The 24,568-nt window shown below is 43.3% G+C and overlaps 10 protein-coding genes across 10 annotated transcripts; 6 read left to right on the forward strand and 4 right to left on the reverse strand.

Moving 5' to 3' along the window:
* Positions 1 to 223: 223 nt before the first annotated feature.
* BDB00DRAFT_522174 (uncharacterized protein) lies at positions 224 to 4,360 on the reverse strand. Its single transcript, XM_053117718.1, has 2 exons — positions 3,886 to 4,360; positions 224 to 3,755 (listed from the first exon to the last, which is right to left on the reverse strand). The coding sequence occupies exons 1-2, from the start codon at positions 3,991 to 3,993 to the stop codon at positions 477 to 479; spliced, it is 3,387 nt and encodes a 1,128-aa protein (XP_052977274.1). The 5' UTR covers positions 3,994 to 4,360; the 3' UTR covers positions 224 to 476.
* Positions 4,361 to 4,637: 277 nt separating this feature from the next.
* Positions 4,638 to 5,391, reverse strand: BDB00DRAFT_883982 (mitochondrial fission 1 protein; the record flags this gene model as incomplete). The annotated part of the gene is made up of 4 exons (XM_053128286.1): positions 4,638 to 4,726; positions 4,812 to 4,991; positions 5,134 to 5,260; positions 5,326 to 5,391. 4 exons carry the CDS (start codon positions 5,389 to 5,391, stop codon positions 4,638 to 4,640), a joined length of 462 nt encoding a protein of 153 aa, XP_052977238.1.
* Positions 5,392 to 7,686: 2,295 nt separating this feature from the next.
* Positions 7,687 to 9,064, reverse strand: BDB00DRAFT_930822 (uncharacterized protein; the record flags this gene model as incomplete). The annotated part of the gene is made up of 2 exons (XM_053129017.1): positions 8,602 to 9,064; positions 7,687 to 8,500 (listed from the first exon to the last, which is right to left on the reverse strand). The coding sequence occupies exons 1-2, from the start codon at positions 8,943 to 8,945 to the stop codon at positions 7,687 to 7,689; spliced, it is 1,158 nt and encodes a 385-aa protein (XP_052977239.1). The 5' UTR covers positions 8,946 to 9,064.
* Positions 9,065 to 9,964: 900 nt separating this feature from the next.
* BDB00DRAFT_835512 (kinase-like domain-containing protein) lies at positions 9,965 to 12,710 on the forward strand. The gene is made up of 7 exons (XM_053124402.1): positions 9,965 to 10,750; positions 10,928 to 11,096; positions 11,333 to 11,596; positions 11,693 to 11,812; positions 11,906 to 12,059; positions 12,140 to 12,217; positions 12,328 to 12,710. The coding sequence occupies exons 1-7, from the start codon at positions 10,225 to 10,227 to the stop codon at positions 12,463 to 12,465; spliced, it is 1,449 nt and encodes a 482-aa protein (XP_052977240.1). The 5' UTR covers positions 9,965 to 10,224; the 3' UTR covers positions 12,466 to 12,710.
* A 1,031-nt stretch (positions 12,711 to 13,741) lies between these two features.
* Positions 13,742 to 14,935, reverse strand: BDB00DRAFT_789915 (uncharacterized protein; the record flags this gene model as incomplete). The annotated part of the gene is made up of 1 exon (XM_053120912.1): positions 13,742 to 14,935. One exon carries the CDS (start codon positions 14,933 to 14,935, stop codon positions 13,742 to 13,744), a length of 1,194 nt encoding a protein of 397 aa, XP_052977241.1.
* Positions 14,936 to 17,802: 2,867 nt separating this feature from the next.
* Positions 17,803 to 19,491, forward strand: BDB00DRAFT_835518 (ribosomal protein S9/S16-domain-containing protein). Its single transcript, XM_053124403.1, has 4 exons — positions 17,803 to 18,694; positions 18,780 to 18,860; positions 18,962 to 19,040; positions 19,135 to 19,491. Exons 1-4 carry the CDS (start codon positions 17,947 to 17,949, stop codon positions 19,145 to 19,147), a joined length of 921 nt encoding a protein of 306 aa, XP_052977242.1. The 5' UTR covers positions 17,803 to 17,946; the 3' UTR covers positions 19,148 to 19,491.
* Positions 19,492 to 19,909: 418 nt separating this feature from the next.
* Positions 19,910 to 21,107, forward strand: BDB00DRAFT_522316 (uncharacterized protein). Its single transcript, XM_053117719.1, has 3 exons — positions 19,910 to 20,328; positions 20,403 to 20,822; positions 20,914 to 21,107. Exons 1-3 carry the CDS (start codon positions 20,038 to 20,040, stop codon positions 21,082 to 21,084), a joined length of 882 nt encoding a protein of 293 aa, XP_052977243.1. The 5' UTR covers positions 19,910 to 20,037; the 3' UTR covers positions 21,085 to 21,107.
* Positions 21,108 to 21,512: 405 nt separating this feature from the next.
* On the forward strand, positions 21,513 to 22,349 carry BDB00DRAFT_522360 (uncharacterized protein). The gene has a single exon (XM_053117720.1). The coding sequence runs from the start codon at positions 21,718 to 21,720 to the stop codon at positions 22,267 to 22,269; it is 552 nt and encodes a 183-aa protein (XP_052977244.1). The 5' UTR covers positions 21,513 to 21,717; the 3' UTR covers positions 22,270 to 22,349.
* Positions 22,350 to 22,554: 205 nt separating this feature from the next.
* BDB00DRAFT_730033 (uncharacterized protein) lies at positions 22,555 to 22,704 on the forward strand (the record flags this gene model as incomplete). Its single annotated transcript, XM_053118300.1, has 1 exon — positions 22,555 to 22,704. A coding segment is annotated over one exon (150 nt), but the record flags the coding sequence as incomplete, so codon positions are not given.
* Positions 22,705 to 23,253: 549 nt separating this feature from the next.
* BDB00DRAFT_915092 (uncharacterized protein) lies at positions 23,254 to 24,525 on the forward strand (the record flags this gene model as incomplete). Its single annotated transcript, XM_053128695.1, has 3 exons — positions 23,254 to 23,272; positions 23,656 to 23,900; positions 23,958 to 24,525. The coding sequence occupies 3 exons, from the start codon at positions 23,254 to 23,256 to the stop codon at positions 24,336 to 24,338; spliced, it is 645 nt and encodes a 214-aa protein (XP_052977246.1). The 3' UTR covers positions 24,339 to 24,525.
* Positions 24,526 to 24,568: the final 43 nt, after the last annotated feature.

The following is a 24,568-nucleotide window of genomic DNA, read 5'->3' on the forward strand; positions in this document are numbered from 1 at the left end:
TAACTGGTGTGTGGCCGCCACAAACCACAAAACCTGGGCAATTTGGATCTCCGTCAAACGTACGGTGGCTATTTTTGTCAAAGAACCTGCTTGTTGGATAAATCATGCTTTTCAGGAGTAAACAGCTAATATGATGATTGCAATTATGTTATGTTACAGTATGCTTCTTTGCAAAATATATATAATCCACACCAAGGTTGTGTATATTTTGTTTTGTGTGTACACATAAAGCAGAAAGAAAGTGATAAAGGGATGCGTTCTCAAACATATAGAATACAGAAAGGAAGAGAGGAGGAAAAAAGAAATAGACGCAGTAGAGAGTAGAAGGAGAAAAGAAACAACAACAAGAGACAAAAATGAACAGAGTGAAATGGACGAAGGGAGAAAAGAAAGAAGAAGAAGATTGAAGGGAAAACGCAATAATTATATAAAAGATGTCATGTTTTTTTGGAAGGGGTGGTGCTGCACTGCTATTGCTATGCTGAATCATCCCATTCACGATGGACTCTCTTTCTGCTAGCTGCATACATTGCTGCTGCAAAGTTCGCTTGTGAGGATGGTCCGCCTGGTTGCTGTTGTTGCTGCTGCTGCTGTGGATGTTGCTGCTGTCCAAAAGCCATCCCCATACCATCGCCGGCCCCAGCTCCTGATGCTCCAGCAGAACCGTATAACAATGCGTTCATAGCCGCTGGATCCATATTGACGTTGGCAAATAAAGAAGCTGGATCAAATCCTCCGCCAGCTGATGATGTTGCATCGTTCATTCCATACGATGACTGATTCATGCCTGCGCCTTGTAGTCCAAACAGCGCTGGATTGCCAAACAAGTTACCAGCGAATGAAGATGGATCGTTAGGGTTGTTAGGGTTGTTATTTGGACGGTGTTGCTGTTGTGATTGTTGCGGATGTGGTGGTTGGGTTTGTGGTGGTTGCTGCTGTTGAGGAGGTTCCTGGGGTCGTTGTTGCTGTTGTTGCTGTGGACTGTATATATCTGCTTGGTTCATATCAGTGAATGGGAAAGATGCGCCAGACGAGGGATTGGGTGCAAACGAAGTGTCCCCGAGCATATTCGAGCCTAATGATGCGAATACATCTTGCTGGCCCATCATACGGTCCCCGCCTTGGTTCATCGAAAAATCCATGTCGCGGAACAGCAGCTGATCCATCGGCGCCTCGCCACCAGCACCCGTGAATCCCATTAATGCGGGATTATTAAATAACATGCCAGTACCAGTCGACATCATGTTGTTAGATGTTGCATTAGATAACTGTTGAGGATATCCCATTGAATCGGCCATTTGTTGTGGCTGCTGCTGCTGTTGATGATGTTGATGATGGTGATGATGTTGTTGTTGTTGTTGAGCTTGCTGTGCCAATGCCCCAGGCTGGCGTGAACGGTCGGAAAGGGATTGTTGTGGTGATGGAGTCATAGGAATCGGGCTCGGCATAGTTTGTTGACGTGGATGAGGTGATAAACTAGCAGACAACATTGTTGCTGGTGAAGATTGATGGTGCTGGCCGAGTCCCATGGATGGCGATGCCTGGGCCTGTTGGCCCATACCGCCGACTGGGGTTGCTGTAGAAACAGGAGGTTGCTGTTGCTGAGGCTGTTGTTGTTGTTGTTGCTGCTGTTGCTGTTGCTGTGGTTGGTTTTGATTCTGGTTGTTTTCAAAGACACCTGGATGGAATACCGAGTAAATGGATTGCTGGTTCACTAGATCCTCGTTCACTGCCGGCAGCTTGCTGAGATCGTTTGGCAGGTTGTTTTGCTTCAAGAACGACTCAATACTCTCGATAATCTCATTCACTTTCTCCATGTACAGTAACGGTGAGTTTCGTAATACGTTTGCCGTAAGAATCAAGTTACGTTGGGCGAGACATGCCACCTCCTCCTCATTTGACAATGCATTGCTTTGATGAATGGATACACTGGCGATGACACCATCCAAGGCATAGAAGAACTGACACCAGCAAAGATTCTTGGCATAGATGTCCAATAACTTGGTGATAAAGTTGGCTGACTTGGTGCAGATGTTGAGCGATAATAATGCGACGGGCGTGGCGGTCTGATTCTGTTTTGGCAAAAAGAATTTGTGGAGCATGACCCATGTTGTCTGATATTGAATGTTAAGGATCAAACTTGCTTCATCCTTGAACGTGTCAGTCTTGTTAAAGATATCCTCCGGTTCAAAACGTAAGTACTGTGGAAGCTCGTTGAGCCATGTTGTGAGCGCGTTTTCTAGCCGCGAGATAGCCGAGAGGAGCGACTGGCCCGATTGTTCGGATGGCAGATGTTTGGTAATGTCCTTACGGATCTTCATGAGCTTGATCGAGTGGACGCAAAAGTCTATCCGGTAGCCTGTCTCCTCATCTTCAAAGTCCAGCTTGGTTGGGTATTCGAGGTCACAGTCCTTGTCATCCACCATGGTTGGTCTATTCGACTCGAGCGCTGCACACAGATCGAGCCAATAAGCAGACCACCACAGGCGTTTGCTTGTCTCGCGCTGCTTCAGGTCGGCAGGCATGTGCTCCTTTTTGTGAAACTTCAGGTCCTGCGCCATCCGAATAGCTAGTCCAATATACAAGTAGGCCAAACTTGATCGTTCGCTGCTGAGTTGGTACATGTACAGATTGAGCAATGCATGTACCGTCGTCGCATTGCTGATATCAAAACATTTCTTGAGCAGCTGTCTTGCATTTTTGAAGTATGCTTCGCCCATGGACGACGGATCCTTGCCGGGACACGCGTTGTGATAGATGCATCCGTGCTTTGCCACCCATGCACTAATTGAGTTGGCAAGTAGCGGATCCAAGCCTGCTTCGCTCGCATACTGCTGCATAAACGCCTCCTTGTCCACAATTTGGTACGCCAAAAAGCACTTGTGATAACAGGTCTGCATAAGATTGTCCAGCGTTGCTTGTGGAATGGTATCGTCTGCCGATTTTCGCTCCTGGAGAATCTTGCGTGCTTCATTGTCGTCTACTTCCCAGAGTCTTCCGCCTCCTGCCCCAGATCCACCGCCACTGCTGCTACCACCGCCAATAGCACCATTGCTACTGCTAGTGCCTGCTGATTGCGAAGGAATTGTGTCGCTTGCTGGTGTCATCACAGTGTCGCTCGACTCTAGCGGTTTTGCTCTGTGTTGCTGTGCATATCGACCCCATGCTTTATGCTGTCGCGGCTTGTTGCCATCGCCTCGAATTGAATCGGTGCTGAACAAATTAGTAGTGGAGTCGCTGTTGATATTGAGCTGGCTAATGCCGTTCAGCAAGATTCTGTATAAATCGGCTACGCTTGCAATGTTGGTATCGATACGTAATCCGGAGGGTGATAGCGACAGTCGCCAAGTTACAGGTTGCTGCGGTTCAATCATCGTCATCGGTCCGTTCTCCTGTGAAATAGCAAGTTGATCCATTACGACAGGGCTGCTACCTAGTGGTGATACCCCTCGAGAGCTGTTCATATTTTCTTCGTCGACAACACCAGAGGAAGACGCAAACCCCACACTATCGCCTGCGGTGCTGCCGCTGCCTGGAAACGGATGCAGATTATTTTTAATCATTGCTAATTCCGTCTGCATCTTTTGCATTCGTTCCTTTAACTCCTCGACATGATTGCCAAGTTGGTCAAACGCCTGACCGTCGACTCGTCGTGGAGGCGTTGCGTAACTGCATGGAAGACCCGCATTGGCACATCGACCGCATGTCGGTTGTACAAAATCACACTTGACTTTCTTTTTTCTACATCGAATGCACTAACAGGATAATAGTTGGTTTTGTACAATAATGCTTAATTCTTGTTGTTCAAATATATTCTCTTTGTACTCCCTCCTCTTTTATATTGTCTTTAGGTTTGTTCTAGAAGGAAATGTGCTATTTGCTTACTGCAAGACTGGGTCGCGGTCGCTTCGGCCTTGCAGGTTCAGGTGGTTTCTGTTGTTGTGATTGATTAAATCCACCCGCAGAATTGTCGGACACAAAGACAGACGACATGATTACACGATGCTTGGAACAAACACGAAAGGCGCTCCGAGCAGATCAAGCAGGAATAAGTATGTGGAGAAAAAACAGATCGTTGATGAAGTAACTGCTGCTGAGCTTTGACGGAAGAAGAAAAAAAGATGCCAAGGGGCTGTATTTCGCCAGCACCCAATCACGGAAATCGATTCGGATGAACTATTTCCCTCTGCCGATTCTAAGCAAACCGTTCTTATAACGTGAAAGCCATTTCCTTATGTTGTATTTCCAAGAACACACTTTAGTTCTAAGCTTATCGTTGTTGAAGCATAGTAAAAACAATCCTCGGGGGGCGACCATAGCTATAACACATATTGCGTTTAGTTGCCATGGTAGTTCTCTCCCCCGTCCCCCGCACGTTTACGTATGACGGGAAATGAACATTTTCCAAACAACGGAAATCTGCAACAAATGGTATGGGAAACCAAAATCAGTAAATGAAACCAACGTTATAGTGATATTTGAGGTCCCAGTAATTCGAGACCTGCTGTTACATTCTGATCACATGACAAGAGACAAGATCCGGTCTATAATATACAGAAGCTTCAAGGGGGAAATTGGATTTACATATATGTTGCCATCACCGAGTCCCTCATCCCAACTACGCAACTACCAAAGATTTAATGTCTTGATCGTTTCACAATCGCTGCCAACAGGGCCGCACCCACAGTGACAACGCCGCCCACTATCGCCAGACCAATTGCTCCCTCTAATAAAGATCATCACCGCAAAATAAAAGATTTGTGTAAGCGAAAATTGGCATATGCCAAAGCAAGCAATATTCGTTGTCTTACCTTTGGACACCTTTTCATCAATTCGCCTATCCAAATCACGCGCTTGCTCGTTTCTTGGCTCATGCTTGAGCAGCTCTAGATTGAATTTGCGTGCTTCAGAGTAGTTTCCAATCTTGTAATGACCGATGGCAAGATAGTACAGGCACTCTCGACGTCTTTCTGGTGAGTCATGGAATATTTCTATACAACCGTGCTGCTAGTAAGGAACCATACAATCCCACAGATTCGTAACAGATAAAATGTAGCATAACCAGACACTACTAGCAACCCTTCCCTTTCTTGGCAAAACGCTCTTACCCTTTTCACGTCATATACAACATACCTGTCAATAACTGTATTCCTTCGCCAATTTGCTGTCGATCTGCTGATCGAATCAGACTCCAAGCATAATTGAATTTGGTTTGAATGGTCACATATTCGCCTTCTTTAACGAATTGTCTGCGGAGAACCTGTTTTAATTTGATAAGTATTCACGGCAGCAAAACGATCCCGAATCTTAAATGTTAGCAAATACCTCAATTTCAGCAGGACTCAATGGAGATTCTGCTTCTTGCGCCATGGGAATACTTTCACTCTTCATTGTTACTGTTGTTTGTACAAATGGTATAAATGTATATTCTCGTTAGAGGAAAAGAAAGGGCCAAGCAAAGCAAAAATGGACTTCCGAAACGCATCATGCACCAAAACTTCGGCTAAACGAAGCACCGCAAAACAGAAGCACAGTAAGCCAGGTCATCGTGACATCAAACTTTTTTTTCTTTACAACAGAAGCTTTTAAACCTTGCAAAACCAACATGGAGCTAGCTTATAAAAGTAGGATAACGCTTATAAGTATGAAATACCGGGTCGCTCGATACAGTCAAAGCGAATAATAATACTGGCAGATATTGCACAACGATTAAAGATTGACTTCTGACTCTAAGCTGATCATTCCTGCACCATCGATTGACAACTAAAGGCCACAGGCTGTCGCTGACACAAAACTGTTATCAACAAGCAGTGTACACGATCTATCTCCACAATAAGCTAACAAAAAAAGGTACTATACAAACATGAACATCTTCTTACCGTAACTAGTAAATGGGACTGAACATTGGTAAAATAACCCATTTCGTCTGAAATGATGCTACTTTTGTTAGTATCTGTACTTAAAAGCTGGAATAAATGTAGTTGCAAATAATGCTCGCTATAATTCGGTCAGCTAATCCAGCTATCTTCATTCCTGCTGGTTTGAGGAAACGTGTTAATAGATCGATTCAATCACGACATTCACGATTAACAAAATGGATCATCTTTTTGTTTCATTCGTCCTTCTGAGAGGAAACTGAAGCTCTTATATTATGTATGATAGCTCAATTTCTAGTTTGCTCTATTGCCATCATTTAAACATTTCAGCATATCTCCTGCTTCAACGAACATACTTGAAAAGTAATGCTGAGCATAAGCAGAGGCATACAAATTCAATGGACGTTGTGATTGATCTTCTATTTTAGGCTACTCTGATAGTTGTATACATAACACTATAACAGGTGTCATACAGATTGGTATTACGTTTTCAATTAGTATGATAGTAGATGCATGTGCGCATAATGCGATATGTATATGTATATGTATATGTAGACAAATTAAATCGAAAAGCTTAAGCCTTGCTGCTGCGTAACCATGATCATATGCCTCAGCTACCACTGTTCCAGTTAACAATTGAATATTTTTGTTTTGGACGCATCAAAACATCTGCCGACAACTAAAAGAGCATTAGAGAGACGGAAATCGCGAAGCCGGGTGGTATATATCAATTACTAGAGGACGCGTATCTTGCACGAGAGAGTTGTTGGAGGGATATTGTCAGGACTCCAGTAAGGACAGTAGTAACCATGTAAAATCTGGGTCCTAAATAAACATGCAAGGATCTGAAGCCAACCATTAATAACGATACAAGGTAACTTTGTTGCTATTGTTCTGTACCTTCATACGGAAGAACACCAGCGGTATCTTCCTCCACAAGTATACTGTTGTACTAACAATAGAGTACAGTAATTAGCCATTTCGTGAAGAACTTGGATAGCGTTTGTGTGTATCTTCTAAATTTACTGTTGAAGAATGAGTTTCCGTAGGATTTACCAGTAGAAGTGCAAGGGCGGCAAAAAATGAGTAAATCAATTTAATAAGATCAAGCCATCAACATCGGTTTTTTCTTCCGCTAGTAGTCATCTCCTTCATCGAAATAACCAAATAATGTTAAGAATATAAGCCAAACATGTTTCGTAAAAGTGCAGACCCGCCTGAATGCTGATGTAATCGACAACAAACTAGTAAGGAGTCTTATCAATGATTTACTACTCGCGCATCGGGCATAAAAAGGTCGTCGTCTCTTGGGGGGGCAGGGAGAGATGCAGAGGAAGCGGATGGATTATGTATACCAATGGCTCTCTATCGCTCTCGCTTTTTAACACATCAATTATAGAGGCACGAGCAGGTGCTAATAACAACCGGAAATGATGGTGATAATTTGCAGCGACAACAAACATCTAATACTAGTAATGAGCTTGCCGCTTTTTCTCACAAACATGTACATTAAGCAGTGTCATGCATAACGTGTATGATACAGCGCACCGCTGGCTATTCTCACTACAAGCTAGTTCCCGACACGTCCATAATATTGACGACTTATACATGTTAAAAATGTATACTAAACACATTTGTGTATTGTAAGGTCAGTACAGTAACGGTGCGTATCGAAAATTAATACAATGAAGAAGCAAAACCTTCAAAAGTGCAAGTACATTCAAAAACGGGTCGTTACTGAAAATGGAACTTTGACTTTATTTCATTTACTACAAATTTAAAAGCCTACTTTGTAAACTACTACAACAGACTACTGCAAATGACGAAAGTTCTCACGATTCTTTCGGAAAAAATCAAGCAGGGTCATGGGCTGATGATGCAATGCATGCTCCAAATCTTGAGTGACCTTATCCGTCAGACCTTGACTAGCGAGTCGGCTACATTCCAAGAGTGTCTCGATGACCTTTTCGCGAATGAATGATCCGACCGGGAACAAGTGCTCGTTCTCTCTGTGACCGCGGCGGAAGCGTTCGTCTTGTCGAATCGAGTCAAGATAACCGCGCATATCGTCCGGACTGATTTCTTCGTACTCTAGGTGCTCCCTATCGAGACCTTGGGCCATGTGCTGCGCCATTTCTTCTCCGGTAAGGCACCGGTCACTGGGTGTAAACTCAAACAAAGTAATGTTCTTCTTTAGCATCACTGGATTTTGCTGTTGTTGCTCCTGCTGCTGTTGTTGTTGTTGTTGTCGATGATGATGGTTCTGTCGAGCGGGAAACAAGATTCGCCACAAAAAGAACCGGTTATCGTCTTGCTGTTGCTCTTGTTGCTCTTGTTGCTCTTCGTCATCATCTTCTCCTTTTTCAAAAGAGAGATTGTAAATGGCCTCAATACAGTCGCCCAAATCAATCATGGCAAATCTGACGCCTTTCTTGATCGTCATGCGTAGTTTGTTTTCCCTCTGGACCATTGGCATCAGCCCGTAGAAAGCCGAGTAAAACATGGGCAGCCGGAAAACAGTATAGTGTTCCGAGTTAAACTCGTTGCACATGATTTGTTCCAGTCGGTAGTAGGTATTGAGGTTTGGGTAATCCCCATACTTTGTGGCATGATCTACACCGAGTCTGACGGAGGTATATAGCACAGTCATTATGTAATATACAATTTTAGAGTCAAAGACTGCACTTGATCAAAATGGTATCCCCGGTGAATAAAAGTATCTTACATCGAAAACATGGCAACATAATCCACCTGCTGTTTCTTGGCTGCATTTAACACATTATAACCTTGCTGAAAACGGTCGCTCGAGTATTCCGGAATGAACATGAGATAGGACACGTCTTTAAGACCCTTTTCGATCTCGTGGTGATCCATATAGTTGGTCTCAATTGACTCGCCACCCATCTTTTCAAGCTCTTGCAGCTCTTCGCGGCTACGGCAGAACAAACGGAGCTTGATGTTGTGCTTTTCCTTGTCGAGATGTTTCAAGAAAAAGAATGCTTGAGCATAACCTACCAACGAGTCAACGTTGGTAATGGCAAAGATCATTTCTTTTTCTGGGACGGCCATATGAGTTTAATGGTAGATAAAAGAGAGAGAGAGAGGAAGAAACAATTGGTGCTGTACCAGTAAATGGTATGTTTCTTGCTGCTACTACAGTAGGTGTATTTATATAGCACGATAATGAGCAATAGAAACATTGCTTGCTGTTCAATTGTTTTATGATTTCCATTTCTTTTCGTGGGTAAAATAAACCAAAATAACAAAGGGAATATCTTGTTTTTGACAGGTCGTGCATATGTGTCATACGTGCTATATTGTGTATCCAAAGCACAAAACTTGTCATTTCTGAAATGCTTCCTTACAATTACTTGTTCAAATAGCGGCGATTGGATTTTTGATTTTTGCTAATGCAGCACGGACCATGACGCTGCTATATACCGGGACAGTTTGCCTGGACTGTGACGCCACGTCAATTTATGAGTTGTCTCTTCAACATTACGTATAAATGAAGGTAATATATTTTTCTCCATCTTGATACTGTCATTCTTTCATGTCATTACAAGAGCAAATGACTGGATGGAAAGCAAAAGGGGGCTGATCTGATGACAATATAGGGTACGTCCTACGTGTGTGTGTGTGGTGTGTGTGTGCGACCTGCCTCAAATGTAAGACTCGCGCGTGTAGGGCGGCGGTGGTCGCACGACGAAAGCGCACAACAATACACACGGCAACAACCCCTATACATAACATGTAATATAGAGCAACGATTCTCTTTCCGACCGAAAAGGCATACTGCATCACCCCTTCTTCTCTCTTTCTTTTCTCTTTTCTCTTTCGCTGCTCTCACGCAACAGAAAGAAGGCAATAAAGTTCACACATATCACGTACCTGGTATTTACGACAATACTGTTACTGCCAGGTTCCTAACTAGAAGTGCACACACACACACACACACACACACCAACAACCCGCACCCCCCAAGACAGCCCTCCTACCCACCAGCTCCTTCTCCTCGAGGCAAAAAAAAAAACCTAAAGGGAAAACTGTCTTTTGTCTGGGGAGAGAGCGTGCCACAACGTTTGCTAGGTAAACCCTACTTTTATTGTCTCCTCCACTTGTCCGGAAAGCATACTATACACAAAGAGGAAGCACATTGGCTACACCTTGAAGTCGCAATCTTATTTTTGCATCCCCAATGGCACACCTTACTACTACTACTATACAGTAGCTAACACAGTTTTAAAAAAGGATATACTACACTTTTTCCAGGGCAAAGAGATATAACGCACGCAACGCACCGCCATAGTATACAACAGAGTAGAAAAGTATATATTATATAAAAGTAATGGAGCGTATTCCAGAAACGATATACGAATCCGACAGTGGTCATCCTACAGAACAACCACAACAGCATCAACCACAGCAACAACAGCAACGTCCTCTACCGCCGCCATTGTCGTTCTTGAATGAAAATCCCGCACCATCACCGCTGGGTCACTTTGCTAGTCCTAAACCTTCATCAGTACAACAACCACCAATAGCAGCAGCAACGTCGCCTTCATCGTTTTATTATAATAGTAATAATAACAACAGCAATCGTTTTCCTCAACAACCACCAACAGCGTCTTCTGAACAGCAACAACAACAACAGCCGCCTTTTTCATTACGCTTACCGTCGGTTCCGCCACATCCATTAAAGCGTCATGACCCACCTTCATTTCCGCCGAATCATCCTTTGGCAGGTCTAGCTTCAGCACAGTCCATACAACAGGCTCAAGCGAGTCGACTGCAGTATTATCATTCGCGCTCACCAGTCTATGTTCCAAAACCATCGTTTGGTTTAAGGGATTTTGAATTATTGGATACGCTTGGTGAGTATAATCTATTTCGTTTAATGTCATTATCATATGTGATGGTTTGACGGGAGGCGTGAAGAAGGGAGGCGTTTTTTTTGGGGGGTATATCAAATTTAGAAGGGGGATTCACTGTAATTCTTGTTTCTGCTGCCCAATATCAATAACAAACATTATGTATACACGCACATAAAGGAACGGGTACCTTTGGCCGGGTGTATTTGACCAAGTTCAAGGCGACCAGCAAGTTTTATGCGATGAAGGTGCTCAAGAAGTCCGAAGTGGTACGACTCAAACAGGTGCAGCACTTATTGTGGGAGAAGCAGATTTTAGCTTCGGTTCGATTCCCATTTATCGTTGATCTGTAAGTCTTGAGAAATTCTTTTCACATATGGACATTGCTGTTCTTTTGGTACATGGCAACAGTAGTATACACAGACATGAAGCTGGAATTGGGCAATAAGTTACAACTGGGAAGAATGAAGGAGAAAGAACATGGAGAGGAGAGAGGAGAGGAGGACTAAGACATTGTTTATTTGATGAGCAGATATATATTAAGATCACAACTCAATCTTGTCGTTACTGCTCTTTCATATATAGATTTTGTACTTTTCAAGATGATACGAACCTGTACATGTTATTGGAATACGTTGTAGGAGGCGAGTTGTTTTCGCATTTACGTCGAGCAGGGCGCTTCACAAACGACATGACACGATTTTATGCATCGGAGATCGTGCTGGCCATCGAATACCTCCACTCTAAAGATATCATTTATCGTGACCTCAAGCCTGAAAATCTATTGATCGACCATCAGGGCCATATTCGTGTGACAGATTTCGGATTTGCTAAAAAGATTGCCGATCGGTAAGAAGAGGGCTTGTGCGCATACATACTTGGTAGAACATAGCTACTTACGATCACCTAAACAACAATCATATGCGTGGATGATCATTAAACTAGGACATGGACACTTTGTGGCACTCCAGAATACTTGGCACCGGAGATTATTCAAAGCAAAGGCCACGGAAAGGCTGCAGATTGGTGGGCCTTGGGTATTCTTATCTTTGAAATGTTGGCAGGGTAAGTGGGAAAAAGGAGTAAATGAAGTCGGATCGTTATTTGTGGCATGCGCTGTTTTGCGACTCACACAAAATACGCTACTGCTTGATTTAGATATCCACCTTTCTTTGACGATAACTCGTTCGGGATCTATGAGAAGATTTTAGCTGGCAAAGTTCAATTTCCAGCACATTTTGATATGCTAGCAAAGGATCTGTTAAAACGACTGCTGGTGGGTGATCTTACTAAGCGACTCGGTAACTTAAAGGTAAGTTCATCAAAAAGCGCCGTCTTGGTTGAATAGGGGAATGGACACGATGCTCATGGATCAACATTATACATTACTAGGGAGGGTCAGAGGATGTAAAGCGACACAGATGGTTCAGAGGTGTGGATTGGATAGGTCTTCTGGATAAGACTGTCAGGGTAAGTCCTCAATAGAGAGGTTGGATGGGGGAGATCCATTTAATGCCGTGTATACGTACTTTGTGATAGATCCGCAAAATTTTAATATGTATGCCACTTGCGCTATCTAGGCACCCATCGTACCGAACTATCGACATCCAGGCGATACTAGCAACTTTGAAAAATACCCAGATCTCTTTGAGACGGACCGTAATGCTCCAGCAGGAGATGATCCTTTCAAGCAACTATTTGTTGAGTTTACTATGTGATACCTGAACAACACACAATTTCTTCCTTCCTCCTCTATTATTCTCTCTGTTTCTCTTCCTTTTCTTCAAGCTTTTGCCTTATTATCAATCTTTTTCTTCCCATTTGAACCCCTTCCACAACTACACAACACAACAGCAGCAACAACAAAACATCATGTTGAACCTTTTTAGTTATCGCAAATAGATAAAAAAGAAAAAAAAATAAGGAACGGATGTTTCCGAGCAGTGGACAATGTCTCACATACAACACACAAGCTTACACAACAGCATCTTACTCATGTGGAAACTTTTCTTCTTTGTGTAGTAGCATGCATGTTTTTGTCTTGATTATTACACACACCTCTCGGGCTTTCCGTTTGTTTGGCTGACAAAAGCCCAAACGACCAAGTGGCACCTTCTTGGGGGTGGTGATGATTCTGTTGGGATAAGTTGACTAGGGTAACGGGATAGATACCGAAGGCTTGTATCTGACGCCTTCAAAGGAGGGAGCACAGACCGCGTTCCACAAAAAGGCATGTTTTTGAATGATACAGCAGCAGCATCGGCATCAGTAAAAAAGCCCATGGGGGTCATCATTATCGGCACTTGCTAGTGCATAGCAGCTTGCTTCGGACAAACAACACCGACGGCAGCCGATTCAATTATTCTCATATGAGTATACGTATCTCAAAGCACATAGCTGGTTATAGAGCAACACACGGACAATGCAAACTTGTCTCTTTTGCTCGTCAGAAGGGTTTCACGACGTACGACTCTGATTTCACTTTGTCACAGATTAATATATCCTTTTCGGTTCTTTATTACAAAAGGGCAAGTGAACAGAGAGAAAGAGTAACTTTTCACAATGCACATGCTCGCCCTCTTCGTTTTCTGTTTTTGTTATCATGAATAGATAGGGTTGCAAATGTGTGTATGCGTTTAAGGGTGTGTGTGTGTATCGGGTGTTTGTTAAGAGACTACTTATTACTACTTAATGAAAAAGAACTAGAATTTTTGGGCAATTGATATAAGAGAGAGCGCAAGAGCAAGCCAGCTTGTGTGTGAGAAGAGGGTTTTTGTACTATGTACATTCCAATAAACAATATGAAAGAAGAAGAAAAAAAAGAAAGAGGATATCAATATAGTATATGTACAAATGCGGGAGGAGGAAGTAAGTTAAGATGGTGTGCGTGATATGCAAAACGGGTAAGATTGGTGATAATAGCAATAATAATTGTAAAAGTTGACGGTGATGCGTTGTGGCAACATGCAACGCGGGCTCTGCAGCGAGAGCCTTTTAATTTTGACGTGGTTTAAAAAGCAACCGCTTGAGCCGTCCATGTGGTTGAGCAGAAGGTGGTGACCTACTACTCGACGAAAAATGTGCTGTACCAGCGGACGTAGTAGTAGTAGTAGTAGCAGCAGAAAGAGCTTCTGATGCTGATGACAATGACGACTGTGGTCTGAATGGCTTTGCGAGGTTCTTTTTAAGACGACCGACGAGACCTTGCCACACTTTGGACTTGGCAATAGTCGGCTTGCCTTCGACGGCAGGTGGTGGGGGCGGTATTTCGACACGTGCAGCAGTAGACGATGGTGACAGTGCTGCTGGTGAAGGTGCAGCTGCAGCCAATGGCGGATAATACGCCGGTTCAGATGGCGGTTGTTCATGACGAGGATGGATGGAGGATGTAATGTAGGATGTGATTCCGGAAGAATTCAACAGGACAGGCCCGCCATGGCTGCTACTGTTAGGACTACCGAGCACCAGGTCGTCGTCATCGTCGTCTGATAAAGAGCGTCGCTCGTATAAGAAGTCGCCATGGTCATCATGGAACCGATGGTGTGCTGCTTCTGATGCGCCAATTGGTGTTGTGGATGTCGGAAGAAACAAATCGGCTCCAGTGGCACCGACGCCACCGACGCCTCCGGAAGCCGCTTCCGGTGCAAAGCTCAACGAGCCATACAGGACTTCGTCCTCCCATCGATACTCCTTATTGCTTTGGTAGCTTGTAGGGGTATATTTGTCGAGACGAGTAAGGTGATTGTCTTGCATCGCGTTATCCACATGTTCCAGTGCTCCGCAGAGCGCGGCGCGTAAATTAGATGCTGTTGTCTCGCTAGGTGATTGTGGTACCGGCGGTGGTGAACTTGTTGTTGTTGTTGCTCCTGGTGCTGCTGCCGTTGCAGATCGTTTGCCGAAAAGGTAAAGTAGCTGCTCGTCTTGTTTTGTTCGATGAGTGCTGCTCTTTTTCAGAATGCTGTCACCGGCGTCGTTGTCCACTTCGTCGTCGTCGTGGTGTTTTGTCCATTGGGCATAGTCGGTGATCGAATGAACCGGCAGGCTTGCCTTCTCACATGCCGTGCTGTAATAATCGTGAAAAGCCCAATCGACTGGGCCTGGCAGTTTGGAGACGGTTGTTGTCGCCAACTTTGGCTCAGTAGAGTCTGAAGGAAATACAATGTCGCTGGATAGGTATTCAAGAGCCATGAAGAGGATCGACAATAGAGAGTAAAGCTACTGGTGTGTATACGGAATATAATCGAGAAGCAGGTGGCGGGACAAGAGAAGAAAAAGAAGAAGAGGTGGAGAGAAGAAACAAGTACGTTGCGCTGCTAGGTGCGGCTTGCTTAAATACTTTTTTTTCCAAAATAATAGAGAGAAAATCGGCAGGAAATCAAAAAGGTTTGATGGAAACAAGGGGGGAAGCCTTTTCCTTACACGCGCCGGGGGGTCCGAAACGAGACAAGCCAGTCTATAAACGGGCAGAACAAAAACATAGCACCCTCTCCCCTTCCCCCCCACAAGGACGGGCATCGTACCGATATCCGAAAGCGCTTTGTGCTACGCGCTGGCTCTCTCTCTCTCTCTTCTCATCGCTCTCTGCATGCCATCTGCTTGTTGCTCTGTTTACACGATTGTTTTCGGCTTGTTGCCGATGGGCCATCCCGAGCCTTCTTCTGCTGAAGTTAGAGAACGAAGGGCCACATGACATTGCCACCACACGTTCACCCTCTCTCCCTCTACCATCCGCTTTAGTTATGTGGGCTAGGCACCATGGCTTCCTCGCTAAAACATGAGTACACCTTTTTGTTGTTTTGCTCCTATATAATAGAACAATCCTTGTCCAAATATTCATTGCTATCAACACGAACAAATTTTTTTTGCTGGTCCGCCCTGAACTTTTTCTTTTACTAATATACCTTCTGCTATCTGCTGCTGCTTCCAAGAGAGGGGATAAGAATAATGAAAGGCTTGGCTATGCAAAACATGTAGGTATACTGTATGTAGCTTGGCGTTTGCCTCTTAAAAGAGACATCAGCGTATATCGCTTTTATTTAAGATGCAGGCAAGCTGCACATCATGGTGACGGTACCTCTGTCTCTGTCTCTCTCTATTTTTCTTTCCAGTAAATCATTCCCTTACTTGTCTAACACCCCTCCTTAGTGGCCTGATGACATAGTATAAACGGGGCATGTGCGTGTGTATGGTTGACATGAAACGCAGGAGCGATCATCCATCAATTGCGGGAGACATGTTTATAGAGGAAAAGAAAGGGGGGGGGGTCTCAGAAAATGGCCATGATCTCATATATCATTAGAGTTGAACGCCTCAAGGGATACGTGAAACACACATGGTGGAAGCTATTTTTTGTTTCGGCCGGCGTTCACCGGTAATGGTACATGTAGAGTAACCCGATGGAACAGGATTGCCACATTTATTTATTATGGATGATGTTTGGCGTGCGCATGAGTACGATTCGGCTAGAGCATAGTAGAGCCACATTGACAGCCTACTGTTTGGCGTGCGGCACAATATGTACAATTCATCAGGTCCCCTTCATCAACCATTCTGTCCCTCTTTTCAACCAACCCGCACCCCCCCCCGTTGAACCGAACCGATGCGATGCCAATCTTTTGTTTGTGGCAATTTTTATTTTTTATTTATTCATCATTAAGTGAAGGGTACCTTTCGATTTAATATACACTTTCTTACTCTATATATTCGATATGTAATTAACACGTTCTATCTACATAGTGAGGATATGATCGCGATCTGTATTTGCTCTTTTACGGATAATGTGTGTCCAGTATGTAATGGCTTTTTGACAGCCGCCAAAAGAATCGCCCTTTCTCCTATTTTTTTAACCTTCTTACCAGACCTGAAATTGCGTTACGCCTCAGTTACACTGATTTTACAACGGTGTCGTTCGGAAATCCCAAAAGTTGTGGTACAAAAGCGTCTCTTAAGGTAAAACTCTTGTAATCGGGTTTGGATCCGATGACTGATTCCATCGAGTGTTGCAAAAAAGAAAAGGATCGCGTCTCTCCAGAATTGTAGATAGCAACTTGTATAATGTAGCATTTGCAGCAGCAGGCGTAAGTACATCTATTTTTATGTTACACTTATTCTCTTGTTTTACGCTAGGTAAAACGGGCAAAACTTGCTTATAAGGTACGAGCATGCTATATCTTCTTCTCTATATCCTCTATTCTAATAAACCATTCTAGCATTGGATACTTCTATTACTGTATATTACACGTATTACGAACCTATAACTTGGGACCTGTTGTGGCAAAACACGTACTAAAATTAGTTTGATGAACCTTTTTTTTGTGTTGTTCCTTGTGTTGCATGGCAACGGACGATGTTCCATGGAAACAGGGTAGGAACGCCATGGTAGCAGACGAAGCTTTTGTGTTGCATCTAATATTTTATTTTTTCATAGTGCTGATAGTAGTAGTGCTCACAGCACATAAGCTACCTACTCTTTCTATTGTGAGACAACCCGGAGTAGCTTATTTCAAAAGGGAATTCGTCGACTAAGATGAATCTTTTTATTTCGCACTCGAGCTTTTTCTCATCACATCATCACCGTGCCGTTAAAGTAAAGAAAATAATTCATACAACTGGACACAAATAAGGGGCCGTGGGAGACGACCATTCTGGACAGGGCTGTTGTAATTATATGGATATTACATGTTCACTATGTGTGTTTCTGGTTGATAGTTTGTTGTTTCGATCCAGAACAAGTAAAAGCAAACCTTTTTTCTTGAACAGCATCCTGTATAAGTTCTATCCTCCCCTACATTGTCTCATCATCAATTCTAATCCAACGACTTGTATGAAACAGGAGCTTTTGGTATGCTCTAAATGCATGTTTACATTCAGAAGACAGAGAGAGAGAGAGAGATCGCTGATCAACTTTGTGTTGAGTCGGTGGCGCCGGTGGCGGTCCGCCCGCCTTGGCCGTCAGCAGGGAGCTTTCACTTTTGACTTGACCGGAAGGCAGCAAAGCCACCCAAGGCAGTGACTTGCGGGGTGTGGAAAAAAAATGGCCCTGCTCCATTTTGCGCCCCTAACTCAACAAGTCCTATTTGATAATAATAATATTCCCAACACCTCCCTCCGACATTATTTTTTGGAAAGTTGCCGTTCGTCTCCGTTCGTTTCGTTTGGGCCCTCCTCTCCTACCCTTCTTCCGTTTGTAAATAAATAAAATGAGTTCATTCTTGTTGCGTAGAGGCCTTTTACTCGCCGCCGCTACCAGCAAGCAACAACTGACACGTTCCGTCGTTTCTCCCGCCGCCGTCCAAACCACCAACGTCCGTTTCGCCACCACTGACAGCAGCAGCAGTCTTTACGAAGTACGCGAGAAACCACAGTCATTGTCCTACTTTACCGGCAATTACAAGTACAATGACCTTCTCATTGAACTCGACGCGTTGCATAAAACGTATGGCGAATGGCAAGGCGACAATGCAACCTTTTCAGAAGCAGCATTAAACGATACCAGCGAATTACAACAACCACAACAACAGCAGACTGCATGGAAACTCCGTGACAAAATGTCACAAATGTTGGCCATTCCATTGAAAACGTCTCAATGGAGAAAAATTGTTCTGCACTTGAACGCTTTGTCTGCTTTGCCCAAGCCGTTGCCCGCACCGGTAGAAGAAGCCTTGAAGCCGTATCGACGTTATGATGGACAGCAGCAACAGACAACTGGATCTACATTAAAAGCATTGGACGCTCTTGGACGTGCATATGCTGTGGGTAGACGAAAGGAATCGAGTGCTCGATGCTGGGTCGTCGAAGGTGATGGCCAGGTGCTGATCAACGGCCAGCCACTCGAAGAGTATTTCCAACGACCGGTTGATCGTGACGAAGTAAACTTGCCTTTGGAAGCTATCGAGTCCAAGGATCGATACAACGTATGGGCCTTGGTGAATGGCGGTGGAAGCACAGGTAAAACGAACAGGGGAACTATGTGCAATGTCGAGGGAAGCGTGTGTATGTGGTTACTCATGCTTATGCATGTGATACAATATAGGTCAAGCACAGGCTGTCAAACTGGGTGTCGGCAGAGCATTATTGACACACAATCAGGAATTGAAGCCAATACTGCGCAAAGGTAATAACCCTCGGGGAAGAGATGGAATAACTGATTGTTGTGTCGTTTAGTAAGAGGGATCAGCAAAGAAACTCAATTGTTTGTTTTTACTATTGCATAAGCTGGCTGTATTACGCGGGATCCAAGAGTGGTTGAACGTAAGAAGGAAGGTCAGCGTAAGGCCCGTGCAAGATACACTTGGTAAGTTTTATTGCGCGCACTGCGCCGAATGGTCATAGAGATTGCCGCCAGGACAAAAGTGTACTCACCCCTCTCGGTGTTTCTAATTGAATAGGGTCAAGCGTTAAAGAAGAATGCAGCAACGAATCGAGATATTCTGTCCTTCTTCATGCTGTATCAGTCATATGTTTTTTATCTTTTCTTTCTTAGTTTCAACATCATTACAAGAAAACCCATTCCATCCTTTTTGCTTCTAGACATATATTCTTTCCATGACCATTCTTTTTTCTTCTATCAGTGACATAGAGACTGCCCCTGTGCGTTTTTCTTCTTGTATTTATCGCTTTTTTGATTCAGGGGTTGAATGCGAACCGTAATTAAAAAGAAAAAAAGTCTTGTACGACACGACACAACAACCCACAAGGTCACCACCGTATACATACTCATATATACTGTAACCTTAAAATATAGTTATCACCACCACTGTCTTCTACGTGCGATAAGTGGGCGTCGTGTTCTCCGTGGTGACGACGGCCATCGTCAACAAGCGGGTGCTCTCCTATTTCTCTCTGTTTTAAAAGACCACCTGCTTAATGACCTTCTCAATTCAATCACCACTGTATCACAAGAGATCATGAAGGTTGGCAAACCTGTTGACCTGTTCTAAAGTAAAATGCTCAAAAGCCGGTTAAGGACAATAACCCTCTCTCTTTCTCTCCTTTGCCTCCCTCTTTTCTTTCTGTTTCTTACAACTCCTGAAAGTATATCCTATAGTTTTGACGACGGGCTGGCGGATTGACGCGTCGGGCAATAATCAGAACAACAGCAGCAGCAGTTATACGACCAACCCCGTAATAATCATTCATCTATAACAATCATCCGTCGTTTTCATTTCTCGTACTTCTACGACTATACCCTTCTGTATATATAGATACCGATTTTCTTGAACCCCCCCCACCCATCAAATAACTTGCTTCTTTTTCCTCTGCATTCCCTTTCATTTCTATTCTCATTCGCTATGTACGTGCCTGACGTATACGAAATTCTTTCCGAGATCAACAGTGTGGCGTGCGTCACAGCCATATCATTGATTCTGGGCCGCAAGGTCGCCAGTATTGACGGCCCGATTTACTATGTGCGGGGACTATTGCTGGTCATGTACTCGCTAACACTAGCGTTTGATATAATTGCGTGTATGCTCGTCAGCACCAACAACGGAAACTTTGTGTCGTGTATCCTCGGATTTTTCAACTGTGTATTATTGTATACCTTTGCAAAACTGGCGCTTTACCTGTACTTTATCGAAAAGGTAATAATACACTATTGAATATTCAAGTGCACATCAGTAGAGAAGAAGTACTTACAGTATAAAACATATGCTAGATTTATATTCTTTCATTGCCCAAAGTCGCTCGTCTACGATCACCTATTTATTGGATCGGCATTGGTCTTCTGGTACCCTATATTGCGCTTATCACCCTCATGATCATAAACCGTGTTACTGTCATCGAGCCAGAGCATCCATATCATTGTACCATTGGAACCAAGCTGCCGGGTGTCATCCCAACGCTCTGTTACGACTGCTTTTTCACTTTGCTCTGTATTGCCATTTTTGTAAAGTGCTATGCGTTTCCAACTGTAGCACAGCAAACATCACCTCAATCAATGTCCCTCAAGATCATGGCGAAACGAAATATCATAGTCACTGTGGTTGCGTGTATCACAGCAACAATAAACTATACCATCATGATTGTGCTAGACGGGCAGGAGCGTGGATTGCTTGCGCTTAGTATTACAACTTTGGTAAGTTTGAATATAAAACAAATCGTTATGGATAGAGCGGCTGTTGTTTGAAAGTGCGGAGGTTCATTGATGGGCTGTCGTGTGCTATTAGGATATTACGGTCGTCTCTTGTGTCGTGCATTGGGTCACGTCGCACACGGCTGAGCTCCAATATGTGGAAAATGTGCTAAACAAAGGTGGCCTGGATAAGCCCATGAGGTTGGAGATTAAACAGCATCAGGAGGTTGTCGTGTTGACGGAACTCAGTTCTAACAAGATATGAGCATGTTGTTTTTCCTTTACTATCATCTTAAAAACCCTCTATCATCCTACATTATTACTATTAGTATCATGCTTTTTTTTCTATGCGTTTTCTGCTGTTTTTCACATACAATTTTTTTATAAAGATGGGCAGGGAAATGCTGTTGATGAGAATGGCAGACCTGAGCCAATAGTTTACAGTGTCGATCAGAACCCTTATGCATTAAAATCGCTTACATCACACACCGAGTACTTGTAGAATGTAAATTCTACGAGTACTGCACAAGTTGATGTAGAACATTTAGATTATAAACTGGTCCCTCCGCTTCGCTTCCGGACGATGTGAGCCCCTCCGCTTCGCTGCGTGTCAGCATCTGTCCTCCAGGGACCAGTTTACTGGGGCTCTGCCCCAGACCCCGGGTTGGGGGCAAAGCCCCCCCACCCGCCCCCCAAGTGTTCTTCAAACAATGCTGAAAATATGTTCTCAAAGTATTCTGCTTAAAAGTGATGTCGAAAACAGTTGTGGAAATTGTTTTTATTGTTTGGTTAAAAAAAGGATGCCGTCACTGCTTTAAAAAATGCCCAAAGTTAATACTTCATACACAGTAAGAATATTTGTATCATTTTACCGTGTCAACGCTAATCACCCGAGTTGATGCATTCCGTACTCTCTGATGATTCATGCCCAACATATCGGCAATCCTCGCAAATAATGAGGTGGTCGTGCAATTCGATGTACACCTCGCAACTGAACAGATCGTGTTCAGTTTCTTCGCAAAATTTACAGGTTAGAATTTTCAAAGGTGGAATTCTCTTGCTCTTGAAATGGGTCTTGGACATTTTGTTGAGATGGAAAACTTTGGACATCATGAAAGATGTGATGGTTATGATACAATTTACACAGGAAGGAAAACTGTTCGTCGCAGTCGATGGCAACATGCAATTGCGACGACGCAAAGCACATGCAAATGACACAAAAAAAGCTGAAGCAGCGACGTTTTTCTCGGCTGATAAGATGCATGACGTTTACGAAAAGCATGAAGTCACCAATGCCGTCAATAAGCGTTGCGAGAGTGAGCTCAAAGCTGTTACGTCCGTTTCTGCTGCTGTCGAGAAGTTCTATGAAAGTGGAATAGTAGGCTGTGTATGCGGCAGACACAATGTTCCACTTCAGTTTACGAATATATTTGCTTCTGGTGAAAAGTAATTTTAATACTTTTTACATGCATGCAGTCTATAATCCCTAGCGTATAATATGCACTTACATGTTGAGCTTTGTATAGGTACAAATATGCTCTATCTGTGCTTTCTGTTGCCACTAAGGGATACAAAGATGTCAATATTTTGTATGATTTTGGTTGTCGCTTTGAACCATCATTTAAGGTACTTTGCCGTGTCTAAGAATATCATCGCATCCGGTAAACAAATTGATCTTTAATTACTTATGCACCATTAAAAAGCATTTCCCAATTTTGCTCAAGCTGGATCAAAGATGGCCGTCTCCGTTTTCCATGCATACGCCCATTCAATGTCTTGCCAGGTCGATTATCATCCACGATTCATAAGCGGCTTTGTACTGACAGATGGAGAAGGACTTGAGCGTCTTTGGTCCTACCTTGGAGGATTTGTCTCAATGACTAGACAAATGAGCGCCAAGAGACGTCTGTTCTTTTTTTAGCATGCGATTGGTCATTCGAAAGCCAAGACTATAATCAATATGTGTATGCATGATTTTAAATGAAGTTATAAATGATTGCGTGATACTCATAATAGTACCGATAGGTTACGCGCTTAAAAAACGGACGAAAAGGGCAAAGGCAATCATCGAACAAGCGTCTGCATACTTGCGACACAGAGCTACCCTTGTAGCTTCCGGCGGTACGCCATGCTGGTGGTGGAACGAGGACGGGAAGATAGATGAGCTCAGATTCGAAGAAGAATGGAAGACGTACAAAGATACCGTCCATGAAAAATCGAAAGATCGTACTATATTCACTGGTGTCAAACCTCTATCAGTAAAAATACAGTATTATGAAGAACTAGAACATTTTTACGCGGTTGAGTGAGTTTACAAAGTGTTTTTGTAGAGTACTGTAAAATACTTAGACAACTAATCCATTCGGAAAACATCATTAGAGCGGAGCGCATTACTTTATCGAGGGAGCTTCAAGATCCAGATAAATGTGCCAATATGACTATGGCGGAAGCAGGTATGTATAACGATTTCTACTCCCTTTCGTTTATGCGTATTAAGCTATTGTTATCATCAATAGACGAGAAATTTAGATTGCTTCGAAAGCTCTCAAGAAAGCTCGAGATCGCTGAAGACAATGTTACCAGAATTGAAAGGGTGCTAAAGCCTGAACGAAGATGGCAGATAAATAGCACAGAATACGCAAGCGCAAAAAAAGCAAAAGCAAAGCGAGAAAAGGAAGATAGCCTGTATAAACTAAAATCACATATAATCTCGCGTAAGATGGTGTATGATCAGCTGCGTAATCGAGAGGGCAAAATAGGTATTGTATATCTGTTTTTTGAAGTGTAAAAATGAGAAAGCGCTGCTGATGGATATAATTAATTAATTATGAAACAGGCGAAAGAGTAAGCACGAAAGTTAGAAGCGCAATCAAGAAACTAAGCACTGCAGCTGAAAAGCAATTGAAGCTATACAATGCTGCTTGCCATCTGTTGTTGGAGCATGAAGTCCAGTGGGAGGATGTCTGTCATCTGGAGACACGATTTTGGGAACAGCACCATATAGCAGAAAGCAACGACGTCGACGTTCTCAGAGAGATTATGAACATTAAGCGCGCCGAGGAAGAGCTGATAATGATCGAGGTTAGTGCTATGGTACTTCATTGAAACTCCATACTGTGATCTCAACTTTCCACTTAGGACGAAGAAAAGAATCTGGAAGCATACGCTGCAGCACGTTATAGCGCCATTCAAAATGCCATAGAGGCGACGCATGACGATGGGTGGCAAGCTATTCTTGGTGATCTTTTGGAACAAGCTGAACGTCTCCAATGTAATATCAGAAGCAGCAAACCGCGTACTGTTGGTGAAATTTCACAGATCGACAACGACGAACAATACGGTGACGATGCGGACGATGAATATGACGAAGACGTTTACTTTGTCCATGCTGAGACATATGAGGATATTGAGAAGGAACATGACGAGCTGATGTACGAGTATATGCCGCCAGTAGATTATACTATGCCTGACAAAGATATTTCTCTGCCAGATGCAGTACTTTCAGAAGAAACACTATAGAGCCAGCAATGTATATACGCCGTTGTAAATCAAGAGCTCTTTTATAATCCTTATTATGCTTACTTATAAATTGTATGTTATTAGACCTGTTATGCGAATATGATTTTTTATTATGTGTAATAAGCACCTATTCTGTTACTTATTTTCTCAATACTGCGTTGAGCGTTAATCCTCATAATTTAAATCAGATATATATTTATAATACTGTATGCTACCAGAAACTGATGCTC

The sequence above is a fragment of the Zychaea mexicana genome, assembly GCF_025766255.1.
Source record: "Zychaea mexicana strain RSA 1403 chromosome Unknown BDB00scaffold_64, whole genome shotgun sequence".
NCBI lineage: Eukaryota > Fungi > Mucoromycota > Mucoromycetes > Mucorales > Lichtheimiaceae > Zychaea > Zychaea mexicana.

Coding starts and splice junctions, on each gene's coding strand:
- BDB00DRAFT_522174 (XM_053117718.1), bottom strand. CDS start 3,993: ATGTCGTCTGTCTTTGTGTCCGACAATTCTGCGGGTGGATTTAATCAA. Junction 3,756..3,885: donor GACCGCGACCCAGTCTTGCA/GTAAGCAAATAG, acceptor TTATCCTGTTAG/TGCATTCGATGTAGAAAAAA.
- BDB00DRAFT_835512 (XM_053124402.1), top strand. CDS start 10,225: ATGGAGCGTATTCCAGAAACGATATACGAATCCGACAGTGGTCATCCT. Junction 10,751..10,927: donor TGAATTATTGGATACGCTTG/GTGAGTATAATC, acceptor ACGCACATAAAG/GAACGGGTACCTTTGGCCGG. Junction 11,813..11,905: donor ATCTTTGAAATGTTGGCAGG/GTAAGTGGGAAA, acceptor TGCTTGATTTAG/ATATCCACCTTTCTTTGACG.
- BDB00DRAFT_835518 (XM_053124403.1), top strand. CDS start 17,947: ATGAGTTCATTCTTGTTGCGTAGAGGCCTTTTACTCGCCGCCGCTACC. Junction 18,695..18,779: donor GAATGGCGGTGGAAGCACAG/GTAAAACGAACA, acceptor GATACAATATAG/GTCAAGCACAGGCTGTCAAA. Junction 18,861..18,961: donor GAAGCCAATACTGCGCAAAG/GTAATAACCCTC, acceptor CTATTGCATAAG/CTGGCTGTATTACGCGGGAT.
- BDB00DRAFT_522316 (XM_053117719.1), top strand. CDS start 20,038: ATGTACGTGCCTGACGTATACGAAATTCTTTCCGAGATCAACAGTGTG. Junction 20,329..20,402: donor ACCTGTACTTTATCGAAAAG/GTAATAATACAC, acceptor AACATATGCTAG/ATTTATATTCTTTCATTGCC. Junction 20,823..20,913: donor CGCTTAGTATTACAACTTTG/GTAAGTTTGAAT, acceptor GTGTGCTATTAG/GATATTACGGTCGTCTCTTG.
- BDB00DRAFT_522360 (XM_053117720.1), top strand. CDS start 21,718: ATGCATTCCGTACTCTCTGATGATTCATGCCCAACATATCGGCAATCC.